The following is a 19600-nucleotide window of genomic DNA, read 5'->3' as shown; positions in this document are numbered from 1 at the left end:
ATAGGGTGTTTTGAAAAATTTCCCATAAAAGTATTAAGGCATTAAAAATAAAAATATTATACACATTGTAAAATTCCTTAAAAGACTTGGGAAATTAACTTAAGACATTTTAAAGTCTTTAAAAGTTATCGATATTCAAAATATCAATAGCTTTTAATGACTTTTGTAAAACCTTCACATACTAACTTTGAAACACAAAATACAAATAAAAAACCTCACTTTTGTAAAAGTCTTGGGATATTAAATTTAGGCTCGTCCAAGCCTCGTCGTCCATCAGAAATATTCAAGAATATCATCAAGGTGGTGGAATTTGAAGATGAAATTGATCATAATGATCTTGATGATGATTCTCTTGTGAAAGTTGATCTCAAGAGGATGAATGAATTCTCTAATGCAAATATAGTTCTTGATGGTTTCTGTTAATGACTTGATATGCTCACGGGACACGAATTAAAAAGAAGAAAGTGTTTACGTTTTTAATCCAATTACGCTGGAATATGTTAGGCTCCGACACCCGAGGGAGTCGTTTGGTATCCTAGCATAGCCACATATGGGTTTGGGGTAAGTCGAGTTTCTGATGAATATAAAGATGGTCACAAACAATTTAGACATTTGTTTAAGTTACCACTCACTAGTGTATACATATTAACGGAGAGTATCTAACGTGAGCATTGTATGGCAAACGGAATTGACAGTAGGACATTGAGAAGCTTAAAATTGCTTAGATGGTCGCTGAACTTAGACATTTGTTTAAATTAAAATTACTGCTCGAATATCCACATTCACAAATTTGGAGAGTATCTAAAAACGCATGTGAAGGCCCTCTATGTTGATTCGCCCCGAGATAAGGACCTTATGTAATAAAATACATCTCACATTGGAATAATGCTATATAAAATCGATAGTATTGAACATCTATTTATGTGTCAGTATATTATATGTTCTATTAATAAGTTATAAATCATTATACTTAGTTGAATCTGTAAGTATTGTCGCCTAAATTGACATTAAATATCACTGGTGTTGAATAACATTATTTATTATATTGAGGTGTCAAGATTTGAGAAAAGCCGGTAGGCACGTCTATTTAAGCAACGTCATGATTCTCATTCCTCACCTTAGTTGGTAAAAATAGTTGGGACCACTAATTAATTATGAAGGACCCACATTGTTTGTCAAAGCAGCTTTGAAAGTCCAAGTTTTGTTAAGGTAATAATAAAAGCAGCTTTGAATAGGAATTAAATAAAAATTAAAGAACTCAAATCCATCAGCATAAGTTCTGCCGAGCACCAAGTCTCATGATGGAACTAAAGTTTGCCTTTTTATAATTTGTAATTTTTTCTGATAAGGGATTACCTTTTTCTAATAAATGACTAAAAATTGATTATGGAATATATTATCATCATTGCTACTTATAAGGAAGATTTAAGATTTTTGGTGACCAAACTCAAGGATCGTCATGGACCCACTTCAGAAAATTGAAAATGCTATTGCAAAAATATAATTTGAGGTCGAATTGCCAGCTCTCTCACCAAACTTGATCGATCATTATCATTTGAAAACATCATCATTGCTTTTTGTGAAAGTGTTTCATTGCTGACACTATAACCACAAACGTGACCAATTATATTGATACAATTGTGTCTTCTGAAGTGGTCGTCTTCAGATGCCATCAATCAAAGGAAAATAGTGATGACTTAGGGGTACCTAGGAGACATCGAAAACATAGGCAAAATGACAACTTGATCTATTGACGTTAACACTCAATCAAACTCATTTATTAGACATTTACATGTATTTCAAGATCGACACTGTAGCATGATGTCCAGCAATTGCCCAAAAATTGTATCAAGTTGATCTTAATTTGACATGTCCTTTTTCAGTCATCAACAAAGATATATATATATATATATATATATGAAAAATGCAAATCATTGACTACTAGTGGCCACTAGAATTTACACTTAATATCACCTTGGCCACTAAAGTTTAATTTTGTCTCATATTCACCACTCAACTCTACAAAATAATATATTCAAACCACTGACTCAACTTTGGATCATTTTTATAACTCGACTATCAATACGTACACGCACTAACCTGCAAAGAAGTAGGATTTTCAATTAAAGAATAAGCATCAAACTGAACCAATAAACTAAATGAAACTTTTTATGAAAATTAGTGATCAGTGTAAAACAAGTTAAACTTCGGTGGCCATCAGTAAAATTAACCGTTAAATTGACACAATTTTTAAGAGTACGTTTGGTTTGCCATTTTAAGCTGTTCTCAATGTTGCAAAACACTGAAAATATTTTTGATCTTATATTTCTCAAAATATATTTTCGAAAACAAGAATAAATTTATAACATAAAATTCAAAATACATTTTTGACGTTTTCAGATAAAATACTGAAACCATTCAAAATAGAGAAAACAATTGTTTGAATAAAATTTTATTTAAATGAAATAGTTTTTAAAAATAAAAATATAAAATTCTAACAAATAAAATTTTTAAAAATATAATACAAAAACATAAAATATATAAAATCTCAAATCAAAAGTGTTTTGTAGTTTTTTTTGTTTCGAAAATTAATTTTTCAAAATGATGAGTTTCAACAATTTTAAAACAAATTCTCAAAATAAAAAAAATTGAAAATGAACTCAAAATTCAAATACAAGCAACATGTTTTTCAATCTCTATCTGTCATTTAACAGACGAAAGGACTGAGTTAGAGGAATATGACGGTTGACGTAGGAGATAATTGAACACACAACTCGAGGGTCAGACATTATTTAATTTACGTGGGACCCGCACCCGCACACTTTGTAAGTGCCTATCACCTTTAGTGTCAAATATTTTCGGACAAAATGGCATTTTCCCAGACGAAAACAACTTGCCGGCCTTCTAACAAGAAACTGACATGGGAAATGGAATCTTGAAATAACGTTAAAAAGTGCCGTATTCCAATTTTCCTCTATGTTGGATGAAAGCGTTATTATAAAGCAACAACTCTTATATATAAATTCATCTTTGCCTTGGCTTAGATGTAGAGAGAACCCACCCCAGTCCACCCCCACTACAGCAGCTATGGAGAATTCGATAGACTGCAAATACATAAACCAGAAAAATGTTTTCTTAATGAACCTACCATCAGATATTTTGGTTGAAATTCTGTCGAGGCTCCCTGCCCGAGCCGTGTTCCGATGCAAATGCGTATGCAAAACCTGGATCAAGATATTTTCCGACAGTAAATTTGTAGCCTTACATTTTGCCAAGGCTCGTCCAGGCATCGTCGTCCATCAATCTGAAATGTTCAAGAATCTCATCAAGGTAGTGGAATTTGAAGATGAGATTGATCATCACAATCTTGATGAAGATTCTCTTGTGAAATTTGATCTCAAGAGGATTAGTGAATTCTCTGGTGCAAATATAGTTCTTGATGGTTCTGTTAATGGCTTGATATGCTTAAGGGATTCGAATTACGAACATGAAAGTGTTTACATTTTTAATCCAATTACGCGGGAATATGTTAGGCTCCCGTCTCCCAAGGGAGTCGTTCGGTATCCTAGCATGGCCACATATGGGTTTGGGGTAAGTAGAGTATCTAGTGAATATAAAGTGGTTCGAGTTTTTCACGACCAGGTTCTCGACCCGGTTAGGCAAACATGCATAAGAATTCCACGGTCGGAATGTCATGTTTACACACTTGGAACTGGATCATGGAGAAGCATTAATGGAAATATGTTGAATTTTGCATATGGTCGTCGTTGTCGTTCTGTTGGGCTATTTTTCAATGGAAATATTCATTGGTTGATAAAAGATTTAGACGATACTCATGAAATGATTTCATGTTTCAATCTTGAAAACGAAGTGTTTCAACCATTCCCGGCTCCATTTCCTGGCATGGAAGGGCTTCTAGGGAGTCTCGGAGTTTTACACGATTGTCTGTGTTTATGCGATAATACTTCACATTGTGAAATCAACATCTGGGTTATGAAAGAATATGGAGTAGAGAAATCGTGGACTCGACAATTTGTCATCACTAAAATGACAGAGCTAACAGGGCCAACACTAGAAGTAGTTTATCCATTCAAAATTTTTAAAGATGGGGTGATTATGGTGCTATGGGGAGACTTCTTCATGCTGTACTGTTGCAATAAGAGTAATGTTGGACAAGAAGTCGACCTCGATCAACCACGAGGGCCTAATAAAATCGAGGCGATGCTCCATGTTTCAAGTTTGGTCTCACTCAAGAACTTCGGATTCGAGAATGTTTGTAACTTTTGATTGTGCAACAAAACAAGGAGAGAACCGAAACAGACACATCTCTAGTTAACCAGTTATCGTGCCCACAATAAACACTGTATAGACAAGTACGGAATAGATACTCGAGTTAGTGACACGTGCACAATCGTACATAAATATTTATATTCATTCTGTATGCATAAATTATGTACACAGTGTGCTGTTATTATAAAGAAATTGGAAGTAGGCATGTGTCATACGTTAACATTATTCAAGAGATGCCACTGATTTTAACAAAAGTGATTTCTCTGTTCACAATAAAGAGTAAAATTATGTCTTCATGCAAATGTAACCAGCACATTACACAAAGTTTCATGTTTGGTACACGCAACTTGGGTTCGTGTGGCATAAGATAATGCTTTGGACAATAAGAAAGAAAGCATAAATCTTCAATAATCAAAATAAAAAATGGGAAATTTCTTCATTTCATCTTTTTGTAAAGAGTAGACATTTCAGTGGCATAAAAATACAATGTGGTTCTATCTTTAGAGTTAATACAAGCACAAAAAATTACTTAATATTATTAGAAACTACTGCATACTTATGCTAATCAAGCCTGGGCCGTGGAAAAAATAAATCAATCCCTTTGAGATTCAGTAAAGATACAATCCTCAAACAGCAGATCAACCTAAAGTTCGCGATCAAGAAACTTGGAAGACAACATTTAGAAGATAGCTTTGAGTGACAAGATCGTCCAAGTTCTGTTACGTTACTTGAAATGTTCTTGCCGAATAATTGCCACAAATTCAGGGTGCAATTCATCATTGTCTTTTTGTTTCCATATTTCGCCATTTGCATGGACCCGCCATGATATTTGAGGTAGTGCTGAATAATCTGCAAAATATCAATAGAATTATGGTAGTCGACTTTGACCTACAAGGCATAATGATATCAGTAACAAACAACAAAGAGAAAGGGTAGTGTACAAGGACACTGAACTCCTACATTCATTCCACCATATAAACAAACAAAATGGAAAGATGGAATATCAAAATGAAAGTACAACTTTAGTTCAAAAACTTACTCTTCTACAAGCATCTTTGCTTGCTTTTCAAAAAAGTACTTGTAATTTTTTGAACGGTTAACCAAACATACTCTTGAGATAACACGATTTCTCCACATCTCAGTGGGGTGAAGTTCTCAATTACTAGTAAACATAACTCTCACCCGAGAATTGACAACGATAATTCATCCTGGTTGTAGAATACAGTCCTATCCCATAAGAATCTAAAAAAGACTCCCACCAATTATCTCTTTTTTTCAAATCAATTGAATTGGCAATAAGGTTCATAAATTAAGAATTTGAGTTAAATCTGTCTCATACAAGGCAAAACACAGATATCTAGGGAAATGCTTCAAGCATGCCTTGCTTGGTGAAGAGCGAAGAAAAGGTATTTACCAATAATTCTACCATAAACTGCAAAGAAATAAAATCGAGCGGACAACTTGAAACAGAAAGTGCTCCGTGCTAAGTTCATAAAAATTACATCATTTGCTATAAGCTAGTTGCAACAATCATCAAAAAGTACAAGTTCCAAGAATTACTGAAAACAGAGTCAGCCACAAATAAAGTAGATGTTTCAATGAATATATTCGTGCACAAGTAGAGATGTGGACATACCTACAGCTGCTGTCTTTTCTGGATCTCTTGTACTGTGCAAAACCATTGTACCCAAAAGTACAGTAATAAATCCACAGAGAACCGAAACAATGCTGCTAGCACTCTGACCAGCCCAATCCTAGAGTAGTGGAGTACAGGTTTAGAGTTTAAACAAAATAGCAACACAGTAACATTGTTGCAAGGGACATTCTTAGATACCTTGAACATTATGGCACTGGCAAAAATAGTAAGCGATGTGAACATGGCATAATACATTGGAGAAACTACAGCAGTGTTAAATGTGTCCAAAGCCTGGAAATAAAAGCCAAAATGATTCAATTAACTTAAATTCAAAGGAGAACGTAGAAGCAACCAAAAGAACACAAGTATGATCTTACTGCACCAAGAATTATTGACAAAAACTATGCTGCTTGAACATGGGTAGAAGTGTCAAATACAGACATGGATATGGATATAACTCTTGGGAATTGTCAAAATTTTCTTTGGATTATTACAACTCTTTTAGCCAGGGCGACAGATATAGTACCCAATTTGCAAAAAGTAAAAACTACAATCTTCTTCAATGTCTTAGAAAACAGCTATAAGTGTGTTTGATTGGCATAGAAAATGTATCTTAAAAAAGAAAATGTTTTCCTTGTTTTGAGGAAAACAATAATCTATCTCCCAAAGAAAATGTTTCCTCAAAAGCAAGGAAAACTAGACATACTTTCAAAGGTCAGAAAATATTTTCCACGGAAAAAAATGGCAATCAAACACTCCAAAAGTTGGAATTCGGGTGGAAAGAACGATTTTCCATGGAAAATTTTCCAATCAAGCACACACTAAGTTCAAGCAAGACTTGATTTCACTACAATGCCGCAATGACAGGCTGGAATAAAAGATTAATGCATTAAGTAGGAAACACACAATCCCAAGGAATTAAGCCACATCTAGAGCACTGAATTTAGAAACAGATGCATCAATCAGTGCTTTCTTACACTTCTGAACTGTCTTTCATCATTACCACCAAGTAGAACTCGAATCCTCAAACCTTTCTTTTTCATTATCTTTACTTACAGCCTACATTGGGTCCTGGATTTCTCTTCTTCATTATCTTTACTTATAGCCTACATGATGTAGAACATAACAAAGAATAGAAATAGTTAAGACAGAAAATTGGCTACTCAATTTCCCTAATTTTCACGTTGAGGTTAAAAGAAAATTTATTTGACATCTTAAAGCTTCTGAGCTTCCTTTTGATGCGCGATATAGTCTTGATTACTTTAATGCTTTTACTACGTGTTTCTTTGGCACGATTTTAACATAATAAGAAAATGTTTTTGAAACATTTATGAGAAAATCTATTTGACTGGCCACCACATTTGTGTTAAAGTTAGCTTTTAGTATAGCATAATTGTTTCCTTATTGGAGCAAATACGACTTAACATTGTTGCAATCCCTTTTTTCTATAGGTCAGTCTACTGTGCTAGTCCCTTGTGCTCCTCATTATATGAAGCCAAATGTTGTTTTTGTAATTTATTGCACCATATGCTACTTTCTGAAGTTTGCTATCGGTATTTGGTTTATAAGAAAGATTACCCCCTTGGTATGAGTTCATTTGTATGTTGTTGTCAAAAGTTCAATATCAATACTTGGTTAGGATAAAAAATTGACCTCCTTGGAGAATAAAGTTGTAGTCTCTCGCCCGAGTCGAGTTCTCATAGCCATGAAGGAATGATAAGAATCCAAGTAAAGCTATTATTTAATTTGATTTCTGAATTAGATACTTATTTTAGGAATTATAATTAAGATTTTATTTAATAGATTTTCTAGTATTTTAGCAGTTTTTACTTTTCAAGTTGAATAATTATTTTAAGAAACATAATCAGAGTTTTATTTGATAGATCATTTTCTAGTATTTTCCTACTTAAATTATACTTGTTTAAACTCTATATAAAAGGGTTTATGCATTGTAATAGTTAGAATGTTGATATTGAATAAACTAAGTTTCTCCTTCTAACTCCAATCTCTCCCTCTTAGTCTCTTTCTCCTCTCTCTCTCTCTCTTCCTATGTTGCTCGGACTCTCCATTTTTGGCCAAGTATCCGTGTCGATAGACACGACACGGATACGGATACGGGATACGGGTCGGATACTCGGCTTTGAATCTCGGACACGGCTGGAAATGGAGGAATGAAAATGGCAGCAGCATTTAACCTGTAATTGCAGACAGGTAGACAGGGAAGATGAGGGTTGGAGCTTTGGCCGAGACAAAATTTCTGGTGCATTAATTGCTATTTGATGAGTTAGTCTCTTTCCCCGTAAATTGCACCAGATTTGAAGATTCTTCCTATAATGGGTCAACTCTTGGAATTGCAAAGGACATTTGGAATTGCAAAAGACGTTTTATCTGCCTTCTTGGAATTTTTGCACCAGAAAACTCCACATTTTTCATCTTCCTCTACAGAAAATTATTTTCTTCAATCAAAAATTTCCAAAATATTGCTTACTCCTAATTTTCAAGTATGAATCCATCTAACTCTACACTAGAAACACCTCAACGACCCTCAAATCTTCGTGCAAATCAATTTGATGATAAGCCACTATGGAACCATGTGAAGGTACTGACCGTAGCAGTGAGCGGAGGCGGAAATCGGACTTGGAGTTGCAACTATTGCAATAAAAAAGTGACTGGATCTTACACTAAAGTGAAGGCTCATTTGCTAAAACTTCCAAATCAAGGAGTCGAGTGTTGTAAAGTCATAACAGATGACATTCATCAATCAATCAAGAGGGAACACGAACAAGTCGAGAGGAAAAGATTACAAGATGAGGTCAATGAAAGAAAAAGGACAGAATATATCTCATTACCGAGTGCCTCCGATTTACTGCAGCAGAAGAGGAAAAAAAGAGGAGAACTTGGACCTCTAGAAAAGACCTTCAACATGGCGCAGAGGGACATGGCTGACAAAGAGGCAGTCAGAATGTTCTTCGCTAGTGCATTATCGTTCAACTTTGCAAAATCTCCTTATTTCAGACAGTTTTGTAGAACTTTGGCCAATGGTAACTTGGCTGGTTATACCCCTCCTACTTATAACCGGCTGCGTACAACATTGCTTGCACAGGAGAAGGAGAATATCAACAGAAAACTTCAGCCTATTAGAGATTCATGGAGGAAAAAGGGAGTGTCTATTGTTTCTGATGGCTGGTCGGATAAACAAAGGAGACCTCTTATAAATGTGATGGGAGCATCTGCAGGGGGAGCCATGTTTATTAAAGCAATTGATGCAAGTGGCAATATAAAAGATGGAGAATACGTGGCAGCAATGTTTATGGATGCAATCAAGCAAATTGGAAGCTCAAATGTTGTTCAAATTATAACAGACAATGCAAGCAACTATAAAGCTGCTGGGTTAAGCATTGAAACAAGGTATCCTCATATCTTTTGGATGTGTGGTACATAGTCTGAATTTGGCTTTGAAAAGTATATGTGATCCATCTGAAAAATCACCACAGTATGCATATTGTAAGTGGATTGCTGATTTGGTGAGTGATGTGGAAAACATTCGTAATTTTATTGTTAATCATGGAATGGCATTAGCTATATACAATAAATATTCTAAGTTGTGTTTGTTGAGGGTGGCTACTACAAGATTTGCATCTGCTATTGTAATGAGTAAACGATTAAGAGAAGTTAGGCCAGCGCTTGAGAAAATGGTGATGGATTCAGATTGGAGAATTTATAGGGACGGGAATAATGAAGGCAAATCACAAGAAGTGAAAACGTGTGTAGTCAATGACGTTTGGTGGGATAATTTGGATTATTTTTTATCTTTCACTGAGCCTATTTATAATATGTTATGAGTTGCTGATACTGATTCTCCAATTTTTCATTTAATATATGATATGTGGATATAATGATTGAAAATGTGAAAAAGATTGTATTTGAGCACGAGGGGCTAGATATAGTTTCTGGGCATTCAGATTTTTTTGATGCTATTCATCAAGTTTTGGAGAGTAGATGGAATAAGAGTAACACTCCTTTGCTTTGTATGGCACACTCTTTGGTTCCTAAGTATTATAATGAATCTTGGCTTCAAGATGGAAGTAACGGAATTCAAAGAATTGCACCACATGAAGATGAAGAAGTTTCAATGAATAGAAGCAAATGCTTCAAAAGGTTGTTTGAAAATCCGGCTGATTTGAGGAAAGCATATGCTGAATTTGGGTCCTTTTCTACTGGATCGGAGTATTTCAATCAACCCCATGTGATTGATGCAAGAATGTATGAAGAGCCAATCTCTTGGTGGGCCAATCATGGTTCTTCGATACCTTTGTTGCAATCTCTAGCATTTAAATTGCTCTCGCAACCAGCATCCTCTTCTTGTTGTGAGCGAAATTGAAGCACGTATTCACTCATCCAGAGTATCAAGAGAAACAAACTAGCATCGAGTAGGGCGGAAGACTTGGTATTTGTTCATTGTAATCTTCGACTCCTGTCACAAAAAGAAGGAGTACAAAGATGGGCCAACAAAATATTGGGATTTGTGTATGTATACAATATTCTTATATTCTTTGTTTTTTTTAGATATCTAATTTTTTTACATTAATATTTATATATCTATATTTTTTGTAGGCGGGGATCAAATTGAATTGGATGGACAATGTATCATTGAGATGGCGGAACTAGCCCTTGATGAGCCAGAATTGGAGGCAATGACATTTGATGAAGAAGAGGAGTAGAGCTTGATTGGGAATGCTAGTTTAGTTTGATTTCAAGTGGAAAACTTATTTTGAAGTTGTAACATTTTGGATGTTTAACTTTATTTTAAATTATGTTTTGTTTGAATTTGGATTTTTATCATTATATGAAACATTTGTATTGTGGTAATTTGCCTTTTTGCTTTAATATTGTTGTTGTGTACTTTAATTGAACAATTTTTAAAAAAATTGTAGGACGTATCCTCGTACCCATATCCACAATTCGGATCCTTTTTAACCGTATCCCCATATCTTAATTTTAAAAATGAGAAGAATCCGACCCCTAAATATGTACCCATATCCGACACCCGCACCCGAGTCCGAGCTACATAGCTCTCTTCTCCAAACTCGTTCTTGTTCAATTGTTTTCTATGTTGAGAAGATTTCAATATTCAAGCAATAATCAAAATCTAATTAAAAATGAAATTTTAGGTTTCTTGACAAAAAAAGTTAAACTCAAAAGAACCTCTAATAAACTAAGCACGTGCTTGAGCCACATTATTTAAAAACTCAATTTTTCCAAATTAATTTTTAGCCACATTCTTCGAATAAAATAATTTTGCACATAAACCCAAAACATTGTCCTATTTTTTAATCACATTCCAAAAAAAGCACTATTACAAAACACATATTTCATAAAAATGGGGCTCAAACAAAGCCAAAATTCTATTAAAATATTAGAACTAATTTAATAAACATATTTTGAATCAAACTCTACTCCAAAATCTTATCTAAAACATATGTTTATTTTTATATTTATTTTCCATCATTTATCAGTGAACCCGATTCAAGCGAGTTACATGTATAATCTCCTAGGGAGGTCGATCTTTGTGGGGAACCAAACTTCTACATTGATCCCCTGATTGCAGCATACCACACCTAACCTCGAAAACATTCGCTTCCACAACATCTATATTATTGACTCAAAAATGCATATTTTTTTCCTCTACAATTTCTTCTCTCTTTACGTATCATGTTACGTTCTACGTCACTACATCTTCATAAACTTCTTTTAATAGGATAAACAATATTCGCAAAGCTTAGAATCCGAATATCCATGATTGTTCTGCAATATTTGAAATTACATTAAGTTAATAATGAGAACTGAAAAGGTCAAAATTTGATGTAACTTTTTCTTTTCCCCAAAAACTGATGACCTAGAATCTTTGTTGATCACATCATTATTTTTAAGCAAGGATATGGTTGGAAATAAGGGCCTGTTTGATCGGTCCATTTTCCATGGAAAATGTTTCCACCATTTTTGTGTGTTTGATTGCATGAAATTTCGATGGAATTTGTTTTCCAAGTTTCCTCACACATGTGCCATTTCCATGGTTTTGTGGGAAAGAACTTCTCACCATTTCAAGCGTCCTTTTTTTTTTTTTTTTTTTTGCCAATTGGAACAAATTTTATCTCATGTAATAAATTGTCCCTTTAATTGACAATTTTCATGAAAAACAAAGTCAAACGAATACCAAAAGATAGAAAATTTCAACGTTTTCCAGGCAGAAAATTATACCAATCAAATACATTAATTGACAATTCCCAGAAAAATAAATTTTAGGCAATTCAATTCCCTAGAATTTTTTTTTCATCCAAATTTCATCCTTGCAATCAAACAGACCCTAAGAAATTATAGACATTCCAAAAGAGAAAATGAGACCATTAGTAGATAATGGAAAGAGTACAATTAATCAAATATTTAGAATTTTATAAATTTTAGGAATTCTACCAGGAACCTGCATTAAAGCATAATTAATAATACATCTTAAGTGCGAAAAATTGCTCTCTAGCCATTCTATTTACGGTGTACATTACACGCTTGTGAAGGCCCGCACGAAGATTAAAGAAAGAAAAAAAATTACGTAAGATGCAATCAAAAGGAACGATACTTGTAGAAGAAGGGGAAATGAGAGAGAAGAAGAGAAGGGGAAAGAAGTAGAAATTAGAAGAAGGAAATATGTTTATATTCTATATTCAAGTCTAACTACTACAATGCATAAACTCCCTTTATATAGAGTATCAGCTAATATAATTCTAGTAAGAAACACCTAATAAAATACTAGAAAACTTGTAAAATAAACCCCAATTACTTTTTCTTAAATAAGTATTTAAATAATATTTTTTTGGGGGGGAAAAAGTCTAAAGCTTCTTGCCGGCCGATTCTTCAGTTGCTGTTGCCCTTTCTTTTTATGGTGTTGAAGGGCTGGTGTTAAGGACTTTGGTTGGTTTCGGAGGTGGAGGATTGTGACGTGTCTGGTGGCTGCGGATGTATAGTGGCGTGAACCTTAATTGGTAAGAGGATAGCACCAAGCTCTAATACCAAATTGACGTAAGATACAATCAAACAAGAATGAGACTTGTAGACGAAGGGGAAGGAGAGAGAAAGAGAAGATAAAGGGGAGAAGAAATAAACAGACGGAAGAGAAGTAGAAATTAGGAGACGGAAATATATCTGCATTTAATATTCAAGTGTAACTATTATTGTGCTAATCTGCTCCCTTTATATAGGGTTTTAAGCTATTTTAGTATAAATAACAAAACAACTAATAGAATACTAGAAAATCTATAAACTCAACCCTAATTACTTTTCATAAAATAAGTATTTAAATAAAAATTCTTCATATAACATATCTAATGGAATCTCCATCAAAAATACATTGCACTACATAAATAGCTACTATGTAAACCAAAATGGATTTAAGCATTTTAGGTTCAGACATCTTGTGCCCTGCCTTCATGTTTCTTTGGTCAGTGGTCACTACAGCTGGAATTGGAACCAGTACATGGATGATGGATTATATGAACTGTGTGAATGTGTGTGACAGAGCCCAAGATATAGACCCAACTCGAGTGAGACAGGCTTGTGCTGCAAAATGTAAGTGTTGCATGGGAATTTGTGATGCCTCCACAGTACATTAGTGTATGTGTAACACATAAGACTTGAGTTGGAAGACTACTAACAATTAGAGATGATTGCTTATCTAGTTCTGCTTCTCTTTCTGGATAAAAGATGCTGCCCCTTCACATTCATATTTGATCGTGTATCTGCATGTAAGCTGAGTGCTAATAGGCAAGTTTGCCCATGAATTCAGAAAACAGCCACAAATCTTTCATTGCAACAAGGCATCAAAATATCAGCACATCTAAAGAATATGCTAATAGAAAAAAATAATAAATAAATAATAAATAAATAAAAAACCGCACCTATCAGCAGTATCAAAAGTATGACGTATTCAACAAATACCAGGAGCGAATTTGGAAACTAAGGAACAACAAGATTACCAATTATTTGTACAAATATATTCAATGATATACGCATTTGATTCGTGCATTTACTAAACATAGTTTAAGTGCCTTCGAAAAGATATCAGGTGGAGCAACTAGATGTTAAAAAGTCTAAAGCAAGACTTGCAAATTCATTTGAGTGCTAAAAAATGAAACATAATTTCACAAAGAGAGAGTAATAACCTTGTTTAAGTAGTTCAATTGTGTGATTATACAACTAGCTGCAACCATGACAAACACCCACGTTTGGAAGTGGGCTACCTGGCTTGAACCCTCTATCGTGAGTCTTATAGCAATACCTACTGCTTTAATGCTCATAACCTACAACAAACACTAAACATGTCATCCACCATGCACTATGTACGCATGGAATTTAAGCATAAATGTATTCGGGAGGATGCCAAAGAAATTAGAATATTCATTTAGAGCTATTTAAAAGCAACAATAAAACCACAGTTTACAAAATTCCTTGGCCTTCTAGGTAGAAGATATCATGCAAGATTAAAAGAACGTTTTTCATTTGTTTAAAAGTGACAAAAGCAAGTTTAAAAATATAATTTATCATAATTAGAGAGTTGAACCACCATGTGGTCATTTCAGCAGTATGCAAAATATGGTGTACAAAGCCTTTAGAAGATATGGAGATCATATAAAAAACTGTGTCTCATGCCGTGAGGCTCCTTCAACTGTCTCATGCCGTGAGGCTCCTTAATTCTACTACTGCTCTCTTTTAAAGGCTTTATAAAAAGAAATTGACAATTTAATCCTAAGATGGAGGTATCTTCATTATTTTCACTTGACCAACACTTTCTAAACGACAAAATTTATTCTTCTGTTTGAAAAAGAGCCTTTCTTTCCCTCTGCCAATAAGAGATGATTTTCTTCGTACATGAACATTTCTACATGAAATTATCACAGGAAAAAGACAAGTACTTACCGTTAAGGATCCGATTACAGAACAAACGCCAATATAAACCATTATATTCGTCTGCCCATAGCGTGGTTCACAATACAACACTAGTACCCATACCAGTGCCACTGCTGAGGCTGTATACAAAAGAAAAGCTGACCAAGAAAAAGACAAAATATCACATTCTTCATTTCCATGCATATGACCCCAAAAGAAATAGGATTATACAGTATCTATTAGAGTAGAAATGCTCACCTGGCTGTAATGCTAACTTCCAGATTTCTTCCACGGAACTAAGACTACGTTCAGCAGGTGCATGAAGCACAATTATGGTAGAACCCACTATGCATAAAATGCATCCCAATATTCCTAACTTCTGCAATTTTTCTTTCAATAAGAGATGAGCTAAAACGGCACTGTCAGTTAAAGAAGAAGGATGTTAGCATTACTTATGATAAGTTGTAGAGCATAAGACTCAGCTATGAAAGGTGATCTCTTTTTTGTTTTAACTTTGGCTCTTTTATTGGGAGGAGAGAAAAGGGAATGGAAATAGACTGCAATGTACATTTACCTGACAATTATACTTAATGCTCCAAGAGGTGTAACAAGAACGGCAGGAGCATAAATGTAGGCTACAAAGTTGGCAAATTCTCCTACAATCACTGCAAAATTTTGTTCAGATTATCAGATGAAATAATTTTCAGAAATGTATAATTAAGGAATCCGAACAAAGCAAGACTTACTAGTCACCATGCCAATCCACCAAAGTGGCTCCAGCAAATACCTATATCCCCCTGAACCTTCATTTAGGGTGTGTTTGTCACCCATTATTTGGGAAGAATGTATTATGGAATAGTGATTGATGTTGAAATGTGTGATTAAAAAAGAATGAAAAGTTTTTTATTTACGTATAATATTATCAACCATCACCCCCAACCTTTTCAAACATTGCAGATGAGGCCCCAATGGATGAAAAACATCCAATTTACCGCTAGTTGACCAAACAATGGAGTTTGACCACATTGTTAATATTTTTATAAAGGGCAAACTAGTAACTTTCTATAAACCAAATTAAATAATTAAATTAATTAAATTAAAAGACCCAAAAAATGAAAAGGGAAAACCTGTATCTTCTTCTTCCTCCTCCCATCCCTTTCCCAAACTACCCAACCCCACCCTAACGAAAAGGGAAAAGACTCGGATTGCGTGCTATTCTGAGAATACTGCGAGTGGTTTTGGGAAGAATAAGAGGCTTTAATGGCGGGTCCTGTGTCCATCATTGAGGGATAAACTGAAGAGTGCTGCGTGGTCTTGACCCTTAGGGAATCCTCCCCTCAGAACATCAATTTGTGATGTGAAATTAAAGCGTCTTGTTGTTCAGAAACCTCAGAACTTCTCAGTTTCATAATGAATTCTTCATCTTCCAGTGAGTGAGAATTTAAGATTTCCATATTTGAGGAAGAGGATGATGAATAACAAGCGGGTCGAGTTTTCAGCGGCAAGGGAGTGGGGAACCCATTTCTGGGCGTCACCAATTCTTCCGAAGCAATTACCGACAGTTGTCTTGGTCTTTGAGTCAACTCAGTGCCAACCTCTGCACTATTGTGGTGAATTAATGTACTGGCGAGTTTTTCAGCTAAGTAGAAATCAATGGGTTTAGGTGTGTCGATGAGATGGGTCCAGCACCAATTGAAGATGGTGGACTTAAGGGCAAGATTGGGTATGATGGTGGAGAAATCGGGGTTGGAACCATTTGCCAATTTGGGTGTAAAAGAGAGTGAAACGCAAGCATGAACGCAATTCCATTCAAAAGTGTGGCCGGAGGATCCTATAACAGGATACGCCATTAAAGCACCAGATATCGGACACGGAAACTCGTTTGGTATTGATGGACATTGCTTTAATGGTGGAGTTGGGTAGGATGGGGAAGGGATGGGAGGAAGAAGAAGAAGAAGATACAGTTTTTCCCTTTTCCATTTTTTTGGGTTTTTAAATTTAATTAATGTAATTATTTAATATGGTAAATATAAGGTTACTAGTGGGTAAATATTAACAATGTGGTCAAACTTAATTTTTTGGTCAACTAACGGTAAATTGGATGTTTTCCATCCATTGAGGCCTCACCTACAACTTTTGAAAATATTGGGGGGTGACGGTTGCAACAAATCAAAGACTTTGGGAAAGTCTACTAGTGTTTCAAAAGTTTGGGGCCTCTGCTGCAATTATCCCTTGATTTAATGATGTAAATTAAAATTTGTCAGCGCTTTATTTTGGTTTCCAAGCAGTAACATTATATCTGAGAAGGTACGAACTAAACCGGGGTGACTAATTTTTGCAACTATTGTCCTCATTTTCTTATGCTTTACTTCATTGGCGTTTGATGTATTTTCCACTCAGCCAAGATGCTACGTATCCTTTGGGAAAGATTTGTTTTTCTTGCCTCCTTTACAACACCCCTAAAACTTTGTGATAATTGACGTAACAACTAAAAGCTCGTGACATTTTACAATACAACAATTATCTACGAAGTAAGATATAAGAAATCACTGTAAAGATATCTTCTTTTCATATTTCAGTCATCAATTAATTTATACGGTTCCTAATTCCATTACTCGCGCCTGCCTATAATTTGCTGGCTGTAAACTTTTACATTTATTCAGAGGCAGACTTCAAGCCAAACAAAATCGACTGTCTTCTCTAATTCATTTGAGTATCTAATTAGCAGTATAAATAAAAAAAATGAAATATTTTTAAGAAGAAACTACACAAGGATTTTAAATTGTAAAAACCAGAACAGCTAGAAAAACAGTTTTAAGTTTCAAAATTCACACAAGAGAATTAATGAAAAAAATTTCAACAAAAAATCAACACTTACTGGCTCGAGAGCCAGATGCACCGGCTCTCTGTAGACCCTTCTTCTTGATGATGAAACTGGATCCAATGAAAGCACTCGACCCGACCGCCAACCCAAACCCTATCAAATTGTCTGTATGCATGACCCACCCCGCCCCGCCCCGCCCCGATCCAAACAATAGCAAATCCTCTAATTTTTGCTCCGATAATAATTTATGATTGATATCAAGGAAAATTCAATTATCATCTGCAGCTAAATTTATACTAAATTCTTAAATCACAAACAAAAAAATATGCAAATATAATTGTCTATGTGTAAATTTATGGAAAATTTGAAACCCTGGAGTTCAAGAAATTGGCGAAAATATATCATTAATTACGTATGTATAGGTTGCAGTATTTAAGTGGCTATGCTTCATGCGGTGTTGAGTGGAGCTGCTTAGGGGATTTGGAATTGGAGGGAAGGGAATTTCTTGTAAAGTATATTCCTCCAATATAATATGACTTACCAATTTGTTCATGAATAGATGGTGCGATAAAATTTGATGGGTTAAACTGGGCCACATGGGCTCTCGATTTCCAGGGACTTATTTGGTCCCACCTAAATAATAAGCCCCTGGAAATTTAGAGCCCTGGAATTCCAGCGAGGTTCAAATTTAATTGGATCAAAATCTCATTAATCAAATGGGAAGGAAAAATTTTTATCACTTTCTTTTCGACACCTCATTGATTTATAAAAAATTGTATAAATGATGATGTGTACAACAAGTATTTTCCTTTATTATTAGTGGCATTGTTAATTAATAATTTTTTTTTTCGAGGATGGACAATCATTTCTTATGAACTTTTGTTATTGTTTGTTTATTTCATTGGGAATGAATGATGATGATTTAGGTGTGATTGTATTTCTAAAAATTTGTTGACGAAATGTTGAAAGTGAATGGTCTTTACGATTAAAGATGAGAAATGATGGTTTAAGGTTTTTCGTGTATAATTTAGTGTGTGAATGCGATTTGGAGTGTCAATACAAATTTCGAGAATGCAATGCAAACTTCAAGCTCATTGTGTAAATTTCGAGTTTGTAGTGCAAATTTTAAGTTTGATTTGCAAATTTCGAATTTTTTGTGAAAACTACGAGTTTCCAATGCCATTTCGAGTTTGCTTTCCAAAATTTTGAGTTTGTTGTGCAAAGCACATTTCGAGTTTGTTTTATAAATGTTAGGATTTAATTGTATTAGCGATTCTTCAAACAAAATAACTAATGCAAAGAGCAGTAAAAGTCAATGAGTCAGTTGGAATGTTGTGTAGATGAACTAGATATCTTAGGGTTCGAGTTTGGAATAAGAAGAAAAGATTCGCCGGATTTACTCTAGCTTAATGCCTATCCGATGCTCGAGCAGAAAAAACAGAAACATTGTTGTTCGCCCGTCGCCTGGTTCTCGCTCGAGTGACACACCGCTCGCTTACCTATCGCTAGCTTGGCGCTTGAACGATGGTGTTACGCATAAAATCCTAATTCACATTTTTCAAGAGTTTTATCCAACCTATACTACCTAAATGCCTTCTACTATATACCCAAGTCCTAATTCGTTTTTTCGGTAGTTGTTATTCATACAAAACCTGTAAGTGTACGGAATCGTTGACAAGTAATATAATTGATAAGTTAAGAGTATCATCCACAATGAATAAGTTTCAATTCAAGTTCATTATTTATGTATGTAATTCAAATTATGTAAAACAAAATAGAGATTTCAATTTAATCTAAGAAAGCAATAAAAAGTTAGTTTTTATTAAATTATAAATGACTGTATTGGATTTCGACTCCACCTATTGCTATCTATTTCAATTATTGATTTGTAATCTAGTTCGGTTAATGCATTCTTA

General features: G+C 34.6%; 2 protein-coding genes across 9 annotated transcripts in view; one reads left to right on the top strand and one right to left on the bottom strand.

Moving 5' to 3' along the window:
• LOC111394378 (probable magnesium transporter NIPA6) overlaps nucleotides 1–18234 on the bottom strand; it is a 20974-nt gene extending 2740 nt beyond the window's left edge. The window contains exons 1-9 of one of the 8 annotated variants that reach the window (XM_023020165.1): nucleotides 17739–18231; nucleotides 15607–15663; nucleotides 15435–15525; nucleotides 15119–15279; nucleotides 14891–15000; nucleotides 14137–14274; nucleotides 6125–6217; nucleotides 5927–6044; nucleotides 4699–5139 (exon numbers count right to left, since the gene is read on the bottom strand). In XM_023020165.1, coding sequence (XP_022875933.1) covers nucleotides 5015–5139; nucleotides 5927–6044; nucleotides 6125–6217; nucleotides 14137–14274; nucleotides 14891–15000; nucleotides 15119–15279; nucleotides 15435–15525; nucleotides 15607–15663; nucleotides 17739–17859 — 1014 coding nt within the window. In that variant the 5' untranslated portion in view covers nucleotides 17860–18231 and the 3' untranslated portion in view covers nucleotides 4699–5014. Of the gene's footprint in view, nucleotides 1–4698; nucleotides 5140–5926; nucleotides 6045–6124; nucleotides 6218–13629; nucleotides 13776–14136; nucleotides 14275–14890; nucleotides 15019–15118; nucleotides 15280–15434; nucleotides 15526–15606; nucleotides 15729–17738 lie in introns of those variants that run through there. The other 7 variants (XM_023020161.1, XM_023020166.1, XR_002702578.1 and 4 more) reach the window with 7 other exon arrangements.
• Nucleotides 3023–4515, top strand: LOC111394377 (F-box protein At3g07870-like). The gene has a single exon (XM_023020160.1). It carries the CDS (start codon nucleotides 3088–3090, stop codon nucleotides 4285–4287), a length of 1200 nt encoding a protein of 399 aa, XP_022875928.1. The 5' UTR covers nucleotides 3023–3087; the 3' UTR covers nucleotides 4288–4515.
• Nucleotides 18235–19600: the final 1366 nt, after the last annotated feature.

The sequence above is a fragment of the Olea europaea genome, chromosome 5 (genome assembly GCF_002742605.1).
Source record: "Olea europaea var. sylvestris chromosome 5, O_europaea_v1, whole genome shotgun sequence".
Classification (NCBI taxonomy): domain Eukaryota; kingdom Viridiplantae; phylum Streptophyta; class Magnoliopsida; order Lamiales; family Oleaceae; genus Olea; species Olea europaea.
This window is presented reverse-complemented; position numbering and strand designations above follow the sequence as displayed.